This window comes from Daucus carota, chromosome 3, assembly GCF_001625215.2.
Source record: "Daucus carota subsp. sativus chromosome 3, DH1 v3.0, whole genome shotgun sequence".
NCBI lineage: Eukaryota > Viridiplantae > Streptophyta > Magnoliopsida > Apiales > Apiaceae > Daucus > Daucus carota.
Genome location: NC_030383.2, coordinates 11,753,708 through 11,773,830, shown reverse-complemented (window position 1 = coordinate 11,773,830; position 20,123 = coordinate 11,753,708). Strand labels below are relative to the sequence as shown.

Sequence of the window (20,123 nt, the reverse complement as noted above, 5' to 3'; positions counted from 1 at the left end):
TAAATTTATTAGTCGGGCATTTAAACCTCGGTCAAACAACCCCATCATATAATATTATAGAGAGGGTAATTTGATAATAACCAAGATGTTTAAAACAATATTATAAAAGATGAAATCAAACTTAATCGGTGAAAACATGAACAAATTAATTGAAAGATAATTAAATGATTAATTAAACAATCAAAATTTAATCATTTATTTAAGTTATGAAATGTGGATCAATTGATGGAATGATATATCGTAACTACTCTATTTATGAGGAACATTGACGTTATCTTGTACAGGTAGCTAGATAGAGTCCCTTAAAGGTTGTAAGGATTGGTAGCTGCTAGATGGTTAAATCTGTGTAAGATGTATCATGTGTATGTGTACCACACAAAAAGGAGAGAGTCTAGAATGAGCTATTTAGCTGTCAGTGGAAAGAATGCGGAAACAAGAAAAAGAGGGACCATATATATGTACAGAGACATCTATACATATATAGCATGAAGGTAAACCGGCTCTGGTGGAAGGCTACCACCATTGAAATGATGAATTTGAATCTGATTCCTATTGTAATGTGGCCCTACACTCTTTTGTTTTGCAATGTTGAGAAACTTAGGATGAACTAACTTCTAATCATTTGATATGCAAAATTATTTTGACATTGGGAATAGCTTAATTAAGTAATAATTTTAAAAAAAAAAATTATTAAAAAGTAAATCTAATCTATTTTAATATATAACTTTCTATTTGCTAAAATAATAAATAAATATTTTCAAATAATTGGTCAAAAATTAGTCAATTTGACTCCTCGAAAAAAAAAGACATGTAAATTGAGATTGAGGGAGTATTTTAACGGAATTTAACGGAAGGGGGTGCGTATCGTTCTTGAAATGTAACAAATAGGTGGTGCGAGTTGAGTTTAAAAGTATGGGTACAATATCGTTTTTGAACGATAGTTAGGGGGCGATATGCAAACCTCCAAATTTTATATAGCATATTGACTAACTCAATGTCATTTATACTGTATTATAACAAAATTTTAAAAATTTTCCCATTTATTAAAAGTGTCTTTGATTAATTCTTAAAAATATTTTATTAATTTATCAATTATACTTTGATTTAATTAAAATTCTTTATTTATTCAAAAAGTTTCGAATAAATCCCGAATCGATAAGTTAAGAGATTAGTTTGAATTGTAGAAAAATATCGCGAATAACACATGATAGAGAGTGATGAAAAGTGCAGCTAATCTTGTATTCGATCCTTGAAAAATGATGAGAAATTATTCTCTAGCGGTGTAAACAATAATCATAGGAGTTATATAAAGGCTTACATAGGGGTTCAAGCTGTCATATAATTTTTTTTAAACAAATAACCTAGATGGGTTTAATATTATTCGATGCATCGGGACTCAAGTCCATTAGAATGTAAGCTATCATCAAGAAACCCGTAACTCGCATGCCCCAAGCACAAGTGCTCATCCTCTTGAGAGGTAAGAAAACACAATACATAGGGAGTATTACTAGAGAGAATCCACAAAAGATTTAGTAAGTAAAATTGGTGACACCTAAACTGAGGCCATCTTGAAATAAGAAATGAGGCTATAAGACGTGTTAGAATATGAGTCCAACAAAAGCAGCCTCTTGTTGGTGACACTTTAATTGAGGCTATCTTGAAATAAGAAATGAGGCTATGAGACGTGTTAGAATATGAGTCCAGCAAAAGCAGCCTCTTGATGGTGACACTTTAATTGAGGCTATCTTGAAATAAGAAATGAGGCTATGAGACGTGTTAGAATATGAATTCAGCAAAAGCAGCCCCATGTCTCGCGATTCAGGGGATCACTTTCTTGTTTGTAGCGATCCGAGGACTCCCCTCTAAAAGAGGGCATGAATCATTTTTATTGGAGCTAAAGACTGAACAGTGTAATTGACTATCATAATCATGAACCCAATGAACTTAATGTGAGACTTTTGTACTTGCAATATTCATTAACCTCACTTGCAATTTTCATCAACCTAACTCGACGAGATCATTTTAATAGTCCGTGTTTAGATGTAGCTTATACCAATTTTTAACATTATAATTATAATTATTTAAGTTAGAGACAGTCCATGAGAGTTCTTGGTTAAACTGGTTGATTAAAATAATATAAAATAAAATTCGTTAAATTTCAATGAAATTAGCTATGTCCTGAAAATAGGATGTCGTTAATTATTTTAAATTAGTATAAATAAGTTATATCATTTGAATATGATAATATATCTGATATGTTTAACATATTTAATTAATAGCAGGAAGTTGATTAAAATTTTAGCCAAGAAAAATATTTCACTCGTGTAATCGTTTTACATATTCTTTTAACTTTTGTCTTGAAAAGTCATATAAGATTTTAGTTAACTAATAAATATATATTAAACTTACAAGAATTGTAATAGAATTTTATATCATTTATTGTAATATTAAACTAATATATTGTATTTAAGATAATTTTAAATAACAATAATATACTCTACAAAATAAAGATTAATTATAACCGACTTGGCTCCTGAACCTCAACAGAATTTTCCTCCTTCGCCGATCATCACTGTCACTTCTATAGCGTAAAAACACAAACAAACCACGGCTTCAGTTAAAAAAGAGAAGTTAAATACGAAAAATCTAATCGCTACAAGAAAACAATAATTTAAAATAGAGAAAATGCTGAGTGTGGTCACAACAAATTTGTCTTATCACTACCCCATGAATAATAGCAATATAAATAGCAGACCACCAAAAAGCTTTAGGATAATGTAATTTATACAACGAATACCCACATTTTCCACAACTCCCCGCTCCATCTTCTCGCCAAACCAAATGGGTCAAACTCTCTTAGACGCTCTCAACGTCCGGGTCATCGGATCCGGCCGTCGGGTCCTCTTCCTCGCCCACGGTTTCGGCACCGATCAATCCGCTTGGAATCGCATTTTACCTTATTTCTTACCTTCTTACAAAGTCATTCTCTATGATTTAGTCTGTGCTGGAAGTGTCAATCCTGATTACTTTGATTTCCGTCGCTACACTTCACTCGATGCTTACGTGGATGATCTCCTCAGCATTCTTGATTTCCTGGGTGTTGATCGTTGCTTTTATGTGGGTCACTCTGTTTCTGCTATGATTGGTATTCTTGCTGCCATTCGGAGGCCCGAGCTTTTCGCTAAGCTCATACTTATTGGTGCTTCTCCCAGGTACACCCTTACACGTGGGTGAGAACCGAGAACTAAACGTTCTGCAGAACAGAATTTGCAGAACGTTTAGTTCTCGCAGTTTAAGGTTCTCACCCAAGTGTACATGTTAGTCATTTTTATATTTTTTTGGTGTTTCTATGGTATTTTTTTGGGTTTTGCTTTATGATTTGATGTGTGTTGTTATTGCGGTTATACTGAAATGGAGTGGAATTGGGGTCATTTGAGGTTCTATAATTGGAATTTTTTTTAATGGGTGATGTAATTTTGACTTAGTAAGTTTGATATTGTTGTTCTTGATATCGACTTAATTTGACAAGTTGGGTGAAAGAGAGTTGAATTTGATTTCATGAAAGCAAAGTCCAAACATATTTACTACTCAATTTGATACCAGAAATCTTCAGTAATTAGGTTTCTGAGTAGTGTGTTTTTCTGTCTCTTTGTTCGTACTGTCTTCTGTCTCCGTGTTTGATCTGGTCTGTGTGTTATAGTATGTCTGTTTTGTGTTTTTGGTGTGTGTTTTTATGTCTTTGTATGTATGTCGGTATGCAAGTAAATCAAATTTATGAGACCTTCGTTAAATTTGTGAGTTCTTGTAGGTTTTTGAATGATCCAGAGTACCATGGTGGGTTCGAGCAAGGTGAAATAGACAAGGTGTTCTCAGCAATGGAGGCGAACTACGAGGCCTGGGTGAACGGCTTCGCTCCACTGGCAGTCGGAGCTGATGTTCCTGCCGCTGTTCGTGAATTTAGCCGAACACTGTTCAACATGAGGCCCGATATTTCATTATTCGTGTCTCGTACTGTTTTCAACAGCGACCTCAGGGGAGTTCTGGGCTTGGTTAAAGTTCCATGTTGCATAATTCAGACCGCGAAAGACGTGTCTGTCCCAGCCTCCGTCGCAGCCTATCTGAAAAACCACCTAGGTGGTCGGAACACGGTGGTGATGTTGAACATCGAAGGACATTTGCCACACATGAGTGCACCCAGTTTGCTGGCTCACGAGCTGCTCCGGGCACTTTCCCGGTGACTAATACCGCTCATCTGACCAAATCACACTATACATTGTATATTTGGCTAGGCATGATGATGAGAGCGACGAACAAATTCCTAAATATATTTCAAAATTGTACCGAATGATGATGAGACAGCGAGTTACACGAAACTTAATCAGCCTATAGTTGATAATATTTATCGAGACTTTATTCAGGCATCATTCGGTAAATATTTCGAGATTTTCTTTATTTACATAATTATAAATTTGTCTTGTAACAACAGCTATGGGTTTGGTGGTCCTGAGAAGAGGTGTCGAATAACGGTTGGGAAAGTTTTGTGTCCACTTAATTTGGAGTTATCTATGTCATACTGCAATATCTAAAGAGGATAAGAGAACATTGCGTTAGAGCAAGTCCAATAGGTGTGCTAAATCAAGTCTTAAATTCAAAAATAGGGAATATGGGATAAAATTGCACTCCAACACTATGCTAGTGATGTGCTAAATCACTAGCACAAGCCTCCCCTTCCCTATTTTTAGAATATGCTAGCCACTTCTAAACTATTTTTATCATTAAAATATTCATTCCCTCTCTCCTCCACATCATTTCCCTCTCTTTTTTTCCCTCTTTCCTCCACTATTTAATATTATTATAATAATAAGGAATGGATATAGGGAGTACTATTGGAGCTCATGTGCTAAATCTTGTGCTAAATCACTAAGACATATTATTTTATAATATTTTTAGGGAACCTCTTAGCATAGTGTTGGACTTGCTCTTAGTTTCATGTGACCACGTCTGCTTTTTCTTGTTTTATTTTAACCACTACCGTTCGTTTGGTTTACATAACAAAACAAAGCATATGGGAAAACATCTCGTGTTATCCATTTCGTGTTACACTGGAAATTACAGTTGTTCGTCATGTGTGATTTCCAGTCGTTTTAGCTAAGATGTTTCGTCCTTTTTTGTTTTGTCATTGCATAGCATGGATGTCAACTTGATTGCATTCGTTTCGTACTGTGCGGAAATTTGTCCACAGATCGGGCCAAATAAATTGCAAAAAGTCAAGCTGATTTTTTTTTTTTTACGGAAAATACACTTGCTCGTATCGATATAAGCCAATAATTTGAGGAGTTTCTTTCATTCAAAAAAAGCTCATCATCTAACTGAAAGACATGAAAATGTCTCCGAAAATTTAGACAATAAGATCTTAATGTCCGAAAAGAAAACATCCCAACTTGTAAAAACACGCTACTTGAAACAAATACGATTCCTTAATAACAAGAAAATATAATAAATTTAATAATTAAAATTACTATAGTTTATCAAAAGATGGTAAAATATGAATTTTGAATAACAAAAATATGATGATAATGTTACCAGGGCAAATATAATTAATTCCTCTTTTTTTTTGGGCACATCATAAATGAGTTAAAATCATTTGTTTTTAAAAAATTTCTAAATAAAATATGAATTTACAATTGTAATTCTGAAAGAATTAAAAATAATTATTTTTATCATGTGATAAAAAAAAAATCTAGAGATGTCCGGGTCGGGGACCAGATCTGAAAAATTCAAAAAACTGACGGGCATTGGTCGGAAGGGATAGCTTCACATGCGGGAGAGTTTCAGCCGACCGGTGGAACACATCCATCACTATGACACTATCAAAGCAAGAGGAACAACAACTAGAGTTCAGAGAGAGGCGCTGCGATACTGGTTTTTGCCGATACAAGCTTGACCGAAGCTACCGCAAAAGACAATCTCCAACTAACATATGTAGTCCCACAGACCAGACTCAGTTTAAAAAGAGACATGTGATGCAGAGCTCTAAAATTACAGCACGAATGAGACTAGTCATGTTTAGGGGTACGGTGCAGAACCACTTTTAAATTTGAAGAGTGCTGTATGCACAAAATTGAGTATGTTTTTGTATTTAATTCTGTGCAGGTAGTATTTTTCTTCAAATTTATACTGTATGCTTTAGTGATTCACGGTACGTTCTGCTTTTAGTTGGTGTTTGTAACTAAAACTAGGAGAAACAGGGAATGTTTTTTTTTTTATATACAAGACATTATTTGATGGGTATAGACTATAGATAGAGGTGGCAATATGGTTGCAAAATTATTAGACCAATTCAAACCGATCACAATTATAAATTTAGATCAATATGAAATCACATTCAGAAAAAAAAAATTGGTTTAGTTTCTAATCTCACATTTCTCTTAAAATATGGATCAAATTATATTTGTGTCTCATTTTTAAGATTTTTTATTACTCTTCACACACACATTGTGTTCTTTTTTCTTTTTTTTTTGCTAGTTACAACACATGAAAACACTTGATTCGAACTCATGACCTTTTTTGGAGAAGACAAGAGCTTGAACCACTATATCAACTCATACATCCACACACGTTATTGTTATATTTACTATTCATTACATTGTCACTTGAGTGTATTAATTTTTGTTCATCATATAATATTTGTTTTTACTTATTAAACTAGGTTACCCATAAGTTAAACTAAAATCATAAACACATTTATTAATATATAGTTTGGAAATGGTTTTGGTTCATTTATCCAAACCAAATCCATTTTATGGAAATCAAAATCAAACCAATCACACGTTTTCACACTTCTACGTATAGATGTATATTATGTATAGATGTATATTATGTCTAAACTCTAAAGTGTGTATATGTAATGCAGAATCACTTGATACTTGAAGAAGGATAAGTAACTACTTCATACTTTACTCGAAGAGGGATATGTAATTACTACTTGATATTTGAAGGAGGATAAGTAATTTGATGAACACAGAGGCAAAACAATAAGCAATGTAAAATATCGAAAAGATAAACAAATAAATTATAACTAACCGTAAAATCACTGCAACTGTTCCAAGAAAACTGTTGCCAACCTATATTTTAACACTATATGCACATATTTATCAAATAAAAATTTAAGACAACTAATCATTGTCTGATTAAAATGATTAAATGACTGTGATATTGAATTTTGATATTCTAGAACTTGCTTCCAATAATTCATGTATATGTATATAAGTTACTGAAAATTGACGGACCATATTGAAAAAGAAAACAAATTCATATCTTAAAATATGTGTTTTGTCTGTGAAAGACGGTGAGTTGAGTTTCTATGTGATTAATTATTTCGACTTTTTAGTATGTGTTCATGAGTATATGTTAAGTATTAAATTTTATAAATGTAATTTATTTGATTGCCTCATATATTTTAATAATGATGATTCTGCTTTCAAGAAGATATGTAATTCATGTATATAAGTTACAGAAAATTGACGGACTATATTGAAAAAGAAAACAAATTCATATCTTAAAATATGTGTTTTGCCGGTAAAAGACGGTGAGTTGAGCTGCTATGTGATTTATTATTTCAATTATTTAATATGTGTTTATGATTATATGTTAAGTATTAAATTTTATAAATATAATTTATTTGATCGCCTCATATATTGTAATAATGATGAATTCTTTGCATATATAAAAATTACATCAATCAAATCAGCTAAATATACAAACATAGTGTTTAAGATATATTGGTGACCACACAATATACAAACCATGGCCCTGTTGTTTCGCAGGAGCAGCTTCTGCTTCTGACTTCTGTTTTTTTTAGACCCGTTTGTGTAAATAAGCAGAAGCATTTTTAATAAACCGAGAATGCTAGCTTTTCTCTCACAACTTCTGCTTCTTTTCCAAACACTTTATTAACTTATATATACTTCTCACTTTTACTCCAATTCTTTAATTTAAACAAGAAGTCACTTATTTTAAGCTAACCCAAACAGCCCCATAATAATTTACGCACAAAATCAACTTCCGCTTAATTAAAACTGACATGAATCTGCCAAACTGGGCAGTCGGGATAGAGGCTTGGCCCAAAAATAGGCCTTTATTTTTCTCGGGCCCAAATTTTAGAATACAAAACCAGAATAGTCATTTCGGATAAGATAAAAGTGCTTGTTTAATTAGCAAAAAGCAAAGCTTTTTTTAGTAAAAATCTGGTTCAGGTCTTTCTGCTGATGTAACGAAACAGAAGCGGAGATGAGAGAAGTAAGATTTTAAGAGAGCTAGTGTGATTTTTTATGTAGTTTCTACTTTTTTCTATCTTCATTTAATGATAATAATATCTTTGATTATTTATATCCATATTTTTTTTATAAAATTACACGTATTATAAAGTGTTAAAATTCATATTTAAAAATATAATTATTGTTTTATAAAATTTATATTAACTAAAGATTTAGAATCTAAATTTTGATTTACTGCAAGTATTAAAATATTATATCAATTATTATTCTTCTATATTTTAGTATTTATATTAAAATTTCAAATATTACTTAAGATGCGAAGCCGGAAAGAATACTTTACCAATAATGACGAGCATATAAACACACACAATAATAATACGCTAAAAGAGAAGACTAATTAATAGCTTGTGGTTGAGATTAGGTTACACCAACTTGCATGATTGTTATTTAGCTCATGAAACTCGTGGAGAAGAAGATGTGTTGAGTTTAGACCTTTCCTCTCTTTTACTTTTTGATTAGTCGTAAAGTGCAAACCACATATGCAAAACATGCGCCACCGCGATTTTAGATTACTGTTTAGTGTGGCGTGAGTCGTTACATATTCTGATGTCTAAGCTAAAACATTTTGTCGATCGATTTCTTTTCGTTTACTCTTCCATATACTTAATATAAAAATATTTTTGGGAAACTTTAACTCCATGATACCAAAATCTTAGAAATTAGTACTCCCTCCGTCCCACCCATTTCTTTACACTTTCCTTTTTGGGATGTCCCATCCAATTCTTTACCTTTCAAAACTTATCAAAAATAGTCAACGGGTCCCACTACTTCTCCACTTTTCTTTCTTTTTCATACTACTTTTACTCCTCTATCTTCTTTTTATATATTAAAAATCAATAGGTCCCACCACTTCACCCATTTTTCTTTCTCTTTTCCATTACTTTATACATATTTCTTAACCTCCGTACCCAACCCATTTGATAAGAAATGGGAGGGACGGAGGGAGTAGTATTTACTTTGACATAGATTATGTAAACTCTCATAATAAAAAACCAAACCAAGCGTAGCCACTTTTGGGAAGCAAGTCCTTTACATTATCTAACCGTGTGTCAACTTGAATGAAATTCCCATCCTCTAGTGTTGTTGTGCTTGACTTGAATTTTATTCATTTGGACGATATTTAGAAATATATTATTAATTTTACTCGTTCCGGACATTTGTCTATTTTTTAGAAGTATGTCTTTTCACTCTTTCGTCATTTTGTCTATGTCTTCTTTATAAAATTTCAGATATTTTATTCAACATTCTTTTACACATTCTTCTTCTTTCAGAATTTTCAAAAATATCATGCTCTTCTTCTCATATTATGCCATCCAAATAAAAATAATCTAACAGTGTTTCTGACGACCAACGGCAGCATGTACTTGATCACTTCACCCAAAGTAACGTATACCGGAAAAGTCTTGATTCGTTCCAAGTTTAGAAAAAATATTACCAAAAACTTATTTACATCTTGCAAAAAGAACAAAACTGCAATTTAATATGTCAAAAACTGGAAGCCATTCTTCTCCCGCCCTACACATTTACAAGCATGAGAAAAAAAAATATTTACATCCTTACTACAACTTCTTATAGTATAACAGAACGTAGATTCTTCATCATCATCTCCATTCAGGGGACCGGGGTCTGTATTTGCATCGATGAGACCGAAGCAAATTCAGAGAGACCCATCCGATGACGTGCTGGTAGAAGATGTATTGGTGGATCTTGGTCGCCTTAGAAGCTCAATCAGTGTTTCCGCCTGTCAAGTAAATACACGACACAAAACCCCTCATCAGACAAGCCCCCCTCCATTAACAAACATATTCCATTATTTTGTTTCTTCCCTTTAATAATTCAATCAAACAAGGAGAATCAAAACAAAGAAGATAGACTATTGGTGTTTACCAACCTCCTAAACACACAGCACACAACCATTTACGATTTTTTTACATATTGGAAAACTGGATTTAGGATTTACCAATTCATCGCATAAAGCTACAAAATTTACCACGAACCGCCAGATTGAAAGTCGGGGTATTAGCCCAAAATTTCATTGTCACCTACTGATAATCTTATATTCTGGTCTGTTTCTAGTGACCAAATTGCGTTTCATATTCTAATCTGATGTTGGCTCACTTTTTTATTCAATCAAGTCACTACACAAACCTACAATAAGTGTTGCTCTCATACTTCAAAGCCTACAGCGACAATATATTGTTTTACTACCTAATGTATGATAAAAAATAGTACATTTAACACTGAGATTTCAAGCCTACCACACCAAGATATTTTAATCATAGTTTCCCACCCAATTTACAATCGACAATAAGTTACTATTTGACACTAATATCTAGATTAGGGAACACTAATTAGCACTAATATTGAACTGAATCTTGCCAATTATTTACCAGACTAACTATCTGTGATCATTCAAAATTCAAATGCATCATCCAATTTACTGAATTTACCTTGTGCTTAGCTCGAGTGGTTCCACATTGCGACAACTCAATCAACGGAGGAATAGCACCCTCTCTGGCCACCATCCTCCGATACATCAAGCTCTCCTCACACAAAACCAGCAATATCGCAACCACAATCTCCTTCTGACGCTGTGATCCGACCTCGATTATCTCCACCAACACCGGAATTCCGCCTTCTTCCACCACCGCAAGCCTACCTTCCACTTCTCCCACCAACAAACTCATCACAAATCCACACTTATCCACCATATTCGACCCGAAATCCGCCATAAGTTCCACCAAAACCTTCACAATCCCCGCCTCCACCGCTCTAATTCTATTCTCCTTGATCGAACAAAGCGAGTATAAAGCCGTACACGCATCCTTTTTCCCGCGAATATTTCCACTTTCTAGAAGCTTCACCAACGGCTCCATCGCTCCTGACCGTCCGATCAAAACTCTGTTATCTTCGAACTGCGATAACCGCAATAACGCGCACGCCGCATTCTCCTTAGCCGTTTGATTACCGCTTCTCAACGCTTTCACTAGCGGACTAATCACTCCGGATGACGTCATCAGTCTCGCGTTGTCGTCGCAGAGAGATAAGTTCAATATCGCCGTGACACCGTACTCTTGTAGCTGCGAATCAGGCGACAAAGTAAGTGAAATCAACGGCTTAATCGCGCCGGCGCGTGCGATTTTGAAGCGATTATCGGAGTTGTGCTTCGCCAGGAGCCTGAGCTCCATCGCTGATTGTTTCTGCTCTTCAATTGATGATGACTGCAGAGAAGAAACGAGATCACTAATTATACAATCGTCGGAGTCGTCGGAATAAGTCCTCGGAGAAGAGTCGACGGAGCAGTCGCTGAAAGGTGTAGACTTAGCGCTATTGACACTCCCGAAGCTTCGTTGTAAGTAACTATAGTTGGCCTGAGTTTTCTTCTCCATCGCCGGAGTTAGTTAATTTACCGGCGAGTTAAACCTCTGGATTGCTTAAAATGACGTCATTTTAGCTCTTTTTGATTTTGACTTTAGTTGCATAATGGAGAGAGGTTTAGAATGAGTAGGAAAATTATAAAGAGGTTTTGGGATAGGGGTGACACGTGGCATGGTACGGAGAAGAGTGACACGTGTCAAAGCTCGGGTTTTAAACGCGTGGGGGTGGGGCTAGGAAGCTTCTGTGTGTTGCTTTCTGGACTGAGGGGCCGTTTGGCCAAGCTTAAAAAAAGTGCTTCCATACTTAAAGTAAAAAAGTAGAGTAGAAGTGAGAAGTAAAAAAGTTAATAAAGTGTTTGGAAAAGAAGCAGAAGCTGTGAGAGAGAAGCTAGCATTCTCAGCTTCTTAAAAGTGCTTCTACTTTTTTACACAAACGGGTCAAGAAAAGCAGAAGTCAACTTCTTTGGAAAAGAAGTACTTCTGTGACGTTGCCAAACAGGCCCTGAAGCAGCCTGCCCTGTATTCTTGCGTTTTAATTTTTAATAAAGTTTTTCTGTTTCCGGAGAAGGGAGAAAAATTGAAATCTTATGTAAGATTCGGGGCCTTCCCTAAAGCAAGGGTCGATTTTTGTCTATTTGTAAAGACGGGTTGACCATATTTATATATAGAACTCTAGTGTGCAAGTTGATTAAAATCATGTATCAACAAATTATTTAATTTATTATCCTCTTTATTATCAGCAGTAAATTCTCGGTCAGGAAGCTGGTTTTTCCAACTCTCTATTCCTTATTCCTGTAAAAAAAAAAAAAAAAAACTATTATTGCAAGTAGTAGGTGTAAACGGTGGATAAGAAAATTATACCGATTCTTGAGATTAGAACCTTGAGGGAGTTGGAGACGGATAAATTTGCGGCGAAATCTCATTTCTTGGAAAGGATTCCTTGACACCATAACTATACTCACCCAGATATCTAAAAAACATGGGAATGCCAGGAATTTTTTCTTATCGTGACCCTTCTTAGTCGAGGCTCTCATGAAACAAGCTTAGCATCACCTTATTGATGCAAAATCATTTGGTTACTATCGCTTGACTGTCAAAGCTTTCAAGTTACAATCGAGAGAAAATTAGAGATTTGGATTATATTAGAGGTGTGATCACGTGAATTCACTAATATTAGATTGTATTCACTTAGAGGAATAATGAGGGAAAATGTAATAGAATTTGTGTTATATATTGTGCGTGATCAGTGAAATTATTTACAATTTTTCCTTCAATCATTCGATATTAATTATTTTATTTAAAAATCTAATCCACATGTTTTAAAAGGTATCTTCATCCCATTTGTTCATCATCTTTTCATATCATCTTTTTAATTAAAAGTTTTAACTCACTCATATTTTAATCATTATTTTCTCATACTTTCTTTTCTTTTTCATAAAACTTGTCCATATATTTTCATTCCATTTTCCCCTCATTCCATTTCTTTCAAGTGAACGAAACCTTAGTGTTTGGTTGCTTTTTGGATCAGATCATTGTATCTAGTTGATATAAAAAAAAAATTAATCAAATATTTATTTATCAAACAATTTCACGCAAAATAATTAATTCAATTCACTAGTCAAGCGAGTTACTTCAATTAGTTAGGCAAAACATCTAACTCGATCCATTAACAGCTAACCGTTAATCACTAATTAGTATCAAACAGTGACATAAAATAATCAACATGTCCGGCCAGAAAAAACAACTTGGTCCATGATTCCTCGACACTATAACTTCATAGCTGCAAAGCAGACAAATTCTCCCCTCCTGGTTTTTCCAAACTACTCTAACATTTCATGTCAAGAAATTGCAGGTCTAGGAGTATTAGATTATAGATATAAACTTCTTGTCAAACTCATTGCAGGACTGATTGAATAGTACCAGCTTATAATCATCATTAGCATGATCATACCCCAAACCATAAAACACAAAAATTAGCAGGATTATATACTCTCTCTGGACCAGCTGGAATTTTGGCGCCTTTTTTCGTTAGGCTTCTAATAATATTTCCGGTAACTAACAAATGAAGCTTCTTCCTTGCCATCAAGACTTGAGGTTCAAATCATCAATCAATATACTTATATAAAAAAGGAGCGAGGGACGTGTAGGTGGCGCCTCTCAAATCGCTTCGTTCTATTTTTCTAATTTTCTGGAATTTTTGGATGAAAAATATCAAAAATTAGAACTACCTCTTTTAGTTTCGAATATATTAGAATCAAGTTTCAGAGTCTGATTTTGTTTCAAATTATTTATGGAATATAGTAACTTGAAAGTTTTAATCTGATTTTGTTTCTATATAAGGGAGAAGCTTTATGGAATATAGTAGCTTGAAAGTTTTGATCTGATTTTATTTCTATATAAAAAGGAGAACTGGTTTTGTTTCAGATTATTTATGGAATATAGCAGCTTGAAATTTTTAATCTGATTTTGTTTCAGATTATTTAATTAAGGGAAATAGTAGCACACAAGTCTCTCTGCACCTATAAATACCCCGGCATCTGGATTATCTAAACACAACCTACTCTCTCTCAATACCACAATCCACTCTCCGGTGATAGTCCTCTTGCTCGATTTCTAACTCGGTGGTGCCGTTCTTCTACCACGATGAGTGAAGGTTGTTTATACAGTATTAAAAAAAATAAAGGTAGTTATAGACCGTTACGTGGGAGTCGACAAATCCATACACAGGAGAATAATATAGTCTTGACATGATATTGAATTATTGATGGATGATATCAATAAATTAACTATTAGTGATGTATGTTTGTTGGTCATTATTTTATAATATTTGTTTTGTTCATCGGACATGTTTGTTGTTAATTTTTATATGATTTACTTTGTACAGAGGGAAATATTATTCATCCATTATCTGTATGTTCCGTTTAAGCAACTTTTAAGTAAAGACTGTTTATACAATATTAAAAAATAAAAGTTGTTACAAGCAAGGGTAGATATAGACCGTTATCTCGCGGATTTAAGCTAGATGTTTTTGTGCACAATCAATCTAAAAAATTTGGAGGAATGTGACAATGTAGGAACATGATTACTTAATTTTCAAAAAAAGAAAAAATACAAATAAAATTAAGATTCGTCGTGCTTTAAATTGTTAATTATGTGTACAAATTTATTTTCATTTTTTCAACATGAATTATAATCCAATTTTGCAATTTTATATATTAGTATTGGTATTACATCAAAATTTTATAATATTAATTTTATTTTATCCTACAAATATTATTTTTTAATCATTAATATACTTTTTATAAACAGCCACAAAATTATTGCATTCTACAAATATTTATATTAAATTATTAATATAATTTTTATACGCCGCCGCAACGCGCGGCTTCTCAACTAGTTCAGATATAAAACATTTTCTAAGTGTAATCCACAGAGAATTCAGGCAAAGTTTCTTCCTTGCAACGAGGACTTTTAAGTTTCGTTTTTGATCTAAAACATTTTCCAACTGCAATTCATACAGAGTTGAGGCTCGCTGTAGAATAAAAGGATGTGGATTTGATATAGCATCTTGTGTTATTGGCAGATTGCTTGCGTGCACCTCAGGCTCGCAAGCACAACAGATCTGTCAAATTTTCATGAGTGTCTGGAAGGGGGGGTGTACACGCAACAAATCTGTTTAACTTCAGAAACTGTGAAAAGTGTTAAATTTTCATGAGTGTCTGCACTTGCATATAATTTGATTTCACTGAACATGCATAAAGAATCTGAGCACCAATGTGGCAAGTCCCACAACCAAACACATAAAATCTAAGGAAAACTACCCATCAATATAACATTAAGTTTCTATGTTATTATCATTTCTTGTAATAGGCTTCAGGTCAACAATGTGACCATCACGGAGAAACCCAAAACCAAATGTTCCATTACCATACTGCCAAATTCTTCCTTCCACCTGCTGCGTATTCACATAAGCATCTGCGAAGTCTGGAATAACCAAGTCACAACTTAATTTGATGTATAAAATGCGCGACACTGCTTCATCACCATGTATGTGATCTGATGATGCTTCAGGTGGCCGAATATGTGTGCGACTATCATATATGTATTGTTCTTCAGGAGATAATGGAGACTCGATAAATGTAGCATTTGATGTCCAAAACATTGGGAAAAAACCTGAAAAAGGCTTAGATGAATCCTCAATCCTCCGGCAAGCAATACCACCAATTTCATCATAGGCAACCAAATATAAACCCAATTTCATGTCATCACAAATTCCCTGCAGACACAAGTAGGAGAGATGAAATAAGCTGCAAACAGTTAATTAATCTATTACAGCCACCATTCTTCATTACATTTTAAGATACACTTTACAGTTTCACCACAAGGCAGTACAAGCAACCACCAATTACTTGCATATATTGACCAGGCACATGTTTCAAAAGAAAAATCCTATGGTCCTACATAAAAGAGAGCATTCTTTGTTTGATAGAAGGAGAAGTAATCATAGCTTTGGGAACATGTGGACAAAAAATAAAAATGTGCTAACATAAGTTGCAATCTCAAATCAAATCTAGGTCCCTAGGAGCCTATCCATATCCAATCATCAACTACATGTGCAGGAAATGATTTACATCTTTTAACAATTGTAACATTTTATGCTTCATTATCATAAAACAAACAAGTAATATTTTCTGGTCATAGTGCTAAATCTTAGAAAAATTTTACTCAACATTACAACCAAGCATGATCTACTACAAGTTCACCGTCTAACAATTTATAACAAAACTATGATTTAATAGAATTTTTTTTATTAACATCGTATAGAATAAACCAGACAGCTGCAATAGATAAACACGGCATAACCTTTCTGCGACCCTGCAAAGGCCTGTAGTCACCAAACTTAACACAACTCGACCACCTATTCTCCTTCCCTCTCCGTCTCCTCAATCACCATTCTCCTCATGGACTTGTCCTATTTGTAACATACTGATACATGTCTAACAGAAACTGGTTTCCCACACTCCTGAAAATTGAAAAGCCAAAAACCAGCCTCCACAACCCCCATCAAACTCCTCTCCCCTCCAGATCAAAATCACGAGTGTACATAATTTCAATTTTTTCACAATGAACAGTTGGCTAAAAAAAAGGAATTTTTTGGACATGACAATTCCCCACTAAGATACATTGACACAAACTAATTCATTATCAACACCCTGTATTATTAAAAATATCAACATTACATATCAGATACAGTAAATGTAAACACCCACCCTGCGGTTTCTGAAAAAATCTCTAGACATATTGGATTTTGGAACCTTTCCTAGGTCTGGGTATAGAACATAGGCCGACAGAAAAAGCAAGCGCGGGCATAATATTCTTATGCCTATCATCCTTGCTGATTGCTGTTGCCACTATGACGCCAAAATCAAATTAAGCTTGCCGGTTTCATTAATATTTAATGAAACCATTTAGAGCACCCAACCTGACTTTAACAAATGAAAACTGCTATACTCTTTAACAACCCATCTTCAAAAGCCAAAAACAAATAGGTATTTACCCTGAATCCTTCCAATTTCATCACCTCGTCTCAAACAAATATACATCTTCAAACCCGGATATAAAGATGTACATACCTTGAAATCAATATGTTACATGAGTAAGTTAAATATTTTTAAAAAAATCAATTACCAAAGAATAAAGAAATTGGAGATTTTACACAGCAACAACTCCCATAAAAAACAAATTAAAGTTCAAGTTTTTTATATTAACATCACACACTCTTTCAAAAGTATTTCAGCAACCATCTTGCGTCAATACCTCCAGGTAGAAGAAATTTCAAACGTCAGAGATTGTGCGACAACCAGAGACGAAGTGGCAGTAGATGTTTGTGCGTAAATGGTGGCTGGAGAATCCATATTGAGAGAGTAAAGATTGAGAAGTGGAGGGAAGCACGTGCATTAGTGGTTGTTGTTGTTGTTAGTGGAGAAGAGGTGTTTGGCAGAACGAGACGTAAGAAGTGGAAATGGAAGCGTGTCCTGCGAGTTGTAACCAGTGGTTGAGTGGGAGCGCAACATCTGAGCAATCAGTATCTTATGTGGCCAAAACCCTAACATACTCTCCTTTCCTTACAAATCTGCCACCAGAAAAATCTCTGCCACTATCCAGATTACCACACCAGGGGATACATATATAACGATAGGAACCATAGAGATGGGGAGGATGGTATGAAGAAAGATCTGTCACTTAATATGTATATACTACCTTATTTGTGGGTTAATTCGAAGAGAGAAAGAGATCAGGAGCAGAGAGAGGGTTGGCTGCTACGTAAAAACTTGGGTTAGATTGTATTTGATATCCGGCAGTGGATTTTTTTGTGAACATTAATGAACTTATCTTGTTTGAAGAAAAAAGTAAGGGTTTGGGTCAGTTTTAGTCTTGATTGAGTCGGTTGGAGGGGTTTAAACTTAGACTCACGTGTTGATGAGGCAACTGAACTGGGGTTGATATTGGCAATATTTAACTGACACTTAACGGAAGTGTAATTATTTAAATGTTTAATTTGATTCAGTTACCCATAGGTACAGTTTTCGCATGTGACGAACATGTTTTAGACAATAAAAACCCTAGATTACTATGCACTATACTAGTGGCCTTTCTATCTAATCATTAACTAAGCGATGTCCAGGAGATTGTACAAGTCAGTCCAACTAATCAGCAATATCTAACTTGGTTAAAGTTGCATCTTTTTAAGCTAATCTTACACTCACTATCATAAAACAAACTAATATAGCAGTAATTTTGGGTTATCAATAAATTCACTCAACATTTTAGCCAGGTCACTACAAAATAATTGCTCAACTTACAAAAGCACGGCTATAATTCAATAAATGTACACAAAAAAGCTGCAATAAGTTGAAGAACATCACCTTCCAAAGACCCTGCAAAGGTCGTGAAGGCGTAGGTGAACAATTAACAATCTTGACATAATGCTCCCGCTCCCACTTCTTCCTCTCCTTCTCTTTCCGCTTCTGCCTCCTCAGCCACCTCTCCCCTGCCGGACTCGTCCTATTCGCAAAATACTGATACATATCCGCCATCAACTGATTCCCCACACTCCCAATCATCTTATCCCTCACGCTCATTGTATCCTCCACTACCCCAACCTTGTCAAAACACACATTTTCCTCAACAACAAAATGAAACCTCCCCGTCAAATTAACACCAACCCTAATCAACTCATCCTCAACACACCCCAAATCATCAAAAACCCTGACTTTACAATTCAAATCAAGAAAACTCAACCTTTCGCCTTCGGAATCCAAACAAACCCACAAACAAGGCACTTTCACAACATCATAACCCCCACTCTTCGAACCCGAAACCCTAGACCCAATCACATAACACGGGCCCCAATCAAAACACAAAAGCCGAGGTGTAACAAAATCATCATCATCATTCTTGCTGGGACCACTTCTACGCCAAAACCCAATTAAATTCTCAAGCTCTGATAAAACTTTGAAAAGGCGCTTATATGAAATTTTACCTGAACCCCATTTGTTGATCTGAGTTTTCGAGCCGAACTTACGGTCACAGAGAAAGAACCATAGCTTTGAATCGGTGTTCAAGAGCGAGTTGAATCGTTTTGATGTGCAGGAAAAAGCTGTGATTTCTGATGGGGTCAGGAACGAGAGGATGCTGAGTTGGACGTCTTCGGGGAAGTCGGAGAATGGGATTGAAACGGTATCGTTCGGGGGGTTCATTTTGATTTTCCGGCAGGTTATTCCGGTGGTTTATTTTTATAAATGTGTGTGTATAATGACGGCGTTAATGCGGTGTTTAAGCAGTCAAAACATAGATTTTAGATGGGCCTGGTTTGGGCCTTACGCAGATGACTAGAATGATTTGCGTGCCACGCTTAAGACTTCTCCAGCTGCAAGCTACAGGGATGCCGGATGCTCACAAGCTTACGTGTCCACTTTTTCTGGTTTCAACCAGTACTCCCTCCGTTGTTTATATTCACTGCTTAGCTCCATTTTTATAAAATATAGTTTAATAATATTTTTTTGGATAAAAATTGAAACACAAAAGTTTTTTTTCAAAATTTTTATATAAAAAATATATTATATTTTATAGGAGTCTAAAAATACATGTCAAAAATATAACTGAGGGAGTATAACTTTACTCAAATGTTTAATCCAGTAGGGACTCGTTTAAACACTTAGATATTAAAATGCTTATTCTTAGTTCCAAAAATTATCAAGTGATTATTAGATCATTAGAGCATCTCCAAAAGTAATCCCTATATTGATTACCTAAAATATAATAAAATAATGCTTACCTAAAATATAGGTTAGCAAAAAATTATTTTACTCCAATAGTATTACCTATATTTGTTACTTATAATTTAAAA

At 34.5% G+C, this 20,123-nt stretch overlaps 3 protein-coding genes across 3 annotated transcripts; 1 reads left to right on the top strand and 2 right to left on the bottom strand.

Moving 5' to 3' along the window:
* The first annotated feature begins 2,767 nt into the window (after positions 1–2,767).
* On the top strand, positions 2,768–4,424 carry LOC108210530 (probable strigolactone esterase DAD2). The gene is made up of 2 exons (XM_017381858.2): positions 2,768–3,212; positions 3,809–4,424. Exons 1-2 carry the CDS (start codon positions 2,842–2,844, stop codon positions 4,236–4,238), a joined length of 801 nt encoding a protein of 266 aa, XP_017237347.1. The 5' UTR covers positions 2,768–2,841; the 3' UTR covers positions 4,239–4,424.
* A 5,319-nt stretch (positions 4,425–9,743) lies between these two features.
* On the bottom strand, positions 9,744–11,833 carry LOC108211643 (U-box domain-containing protein 4). Its single transcript, XM_017383297.2, has 2 exons — positions 10,787–11,833; positions 9,744–10,077 (listed from the first exon to the last, which is right to left on the bottom strand). The coding sequence occupies exons 1-2, from the start codon at positions 11,723–11,725 to the stop codon at positions 9,994–9,996; spliced, it is 1,023 nt and encodes a 340-aa protein (XP_017238786.1). The 5' UTR covers positions 11,726–11,833; the 3' UTR covers positions 9,744–9,993.
* Positions 11,834–15,438: 3,605 nt separating this feature from the next.
* Positions 15,439–19,609, bottom strand: LOC108215082 (F-box protein At3g12350-like). The gene is made up of 2 exons (XM_017387420.2): positions 18,640–19,609; positions 15,439–15,989 (listed from the first exon to the last, which is right to left on the bottom strand). Exons 1-2 carry the CDS (start codon positions 19,471–19,473, stop codon positions 15,549–15,551), a joined length of 1,275 nt encoding a protein of 424 aa, XP_017242909.1. The 5' UTR covers positions 19,474–19,609; the 3' UTR covers positions 15,439–15,548.
* Between the last annotated feature and the right edge of the window lie 514 nt (positions 19,610–20,123).

Bases quoted from the DNA above. Each gene is read 5' to 3' on its own strand.
- LOC108210530 (XM_017381858.2), top strand. From the start codon at position 2,842: ATGGGTCAAACTCTCTTAGACGCTCTCAACGTCCGGGTCATCGGATCC. The intron at 3,213-3,808 runs GTACACCCTTAC...GAGTTCTTGTAG, and splicing joins CTTATTGGTGCTTCTCCCAG to GTTTTTGAATGATCCAGAGT.
- LOC108211643 (XM_017383297.2), bottom strand. From the start codon at position 11,725: ATGGAGAAGAAAACTCAGGCCAACTATAGTTACTTACAACGAAGCTTC. The intron at 10,078-10,786 runs GTAAATTCAGTA...TTTACTTGACAG, and splicing joins CCACTCGAGCTAAGCACAAG to GCGGAAACACTGATTGAGCT.
- LOC108215082 (XM_017387420.2), bottom strand. From the start codon at position 19,473: ATGAACCCCCCGAACGATACCGTTTCAATCCCATTCTCCGACTTCCCC. The intron at 15,990-18,639 runs GTGATGTTCTTC...TTGTGTCTGCAG, and splicing joins CTTTGCAGGGTCTTTGGAAG to GGAATTTGTGATGACATGAA.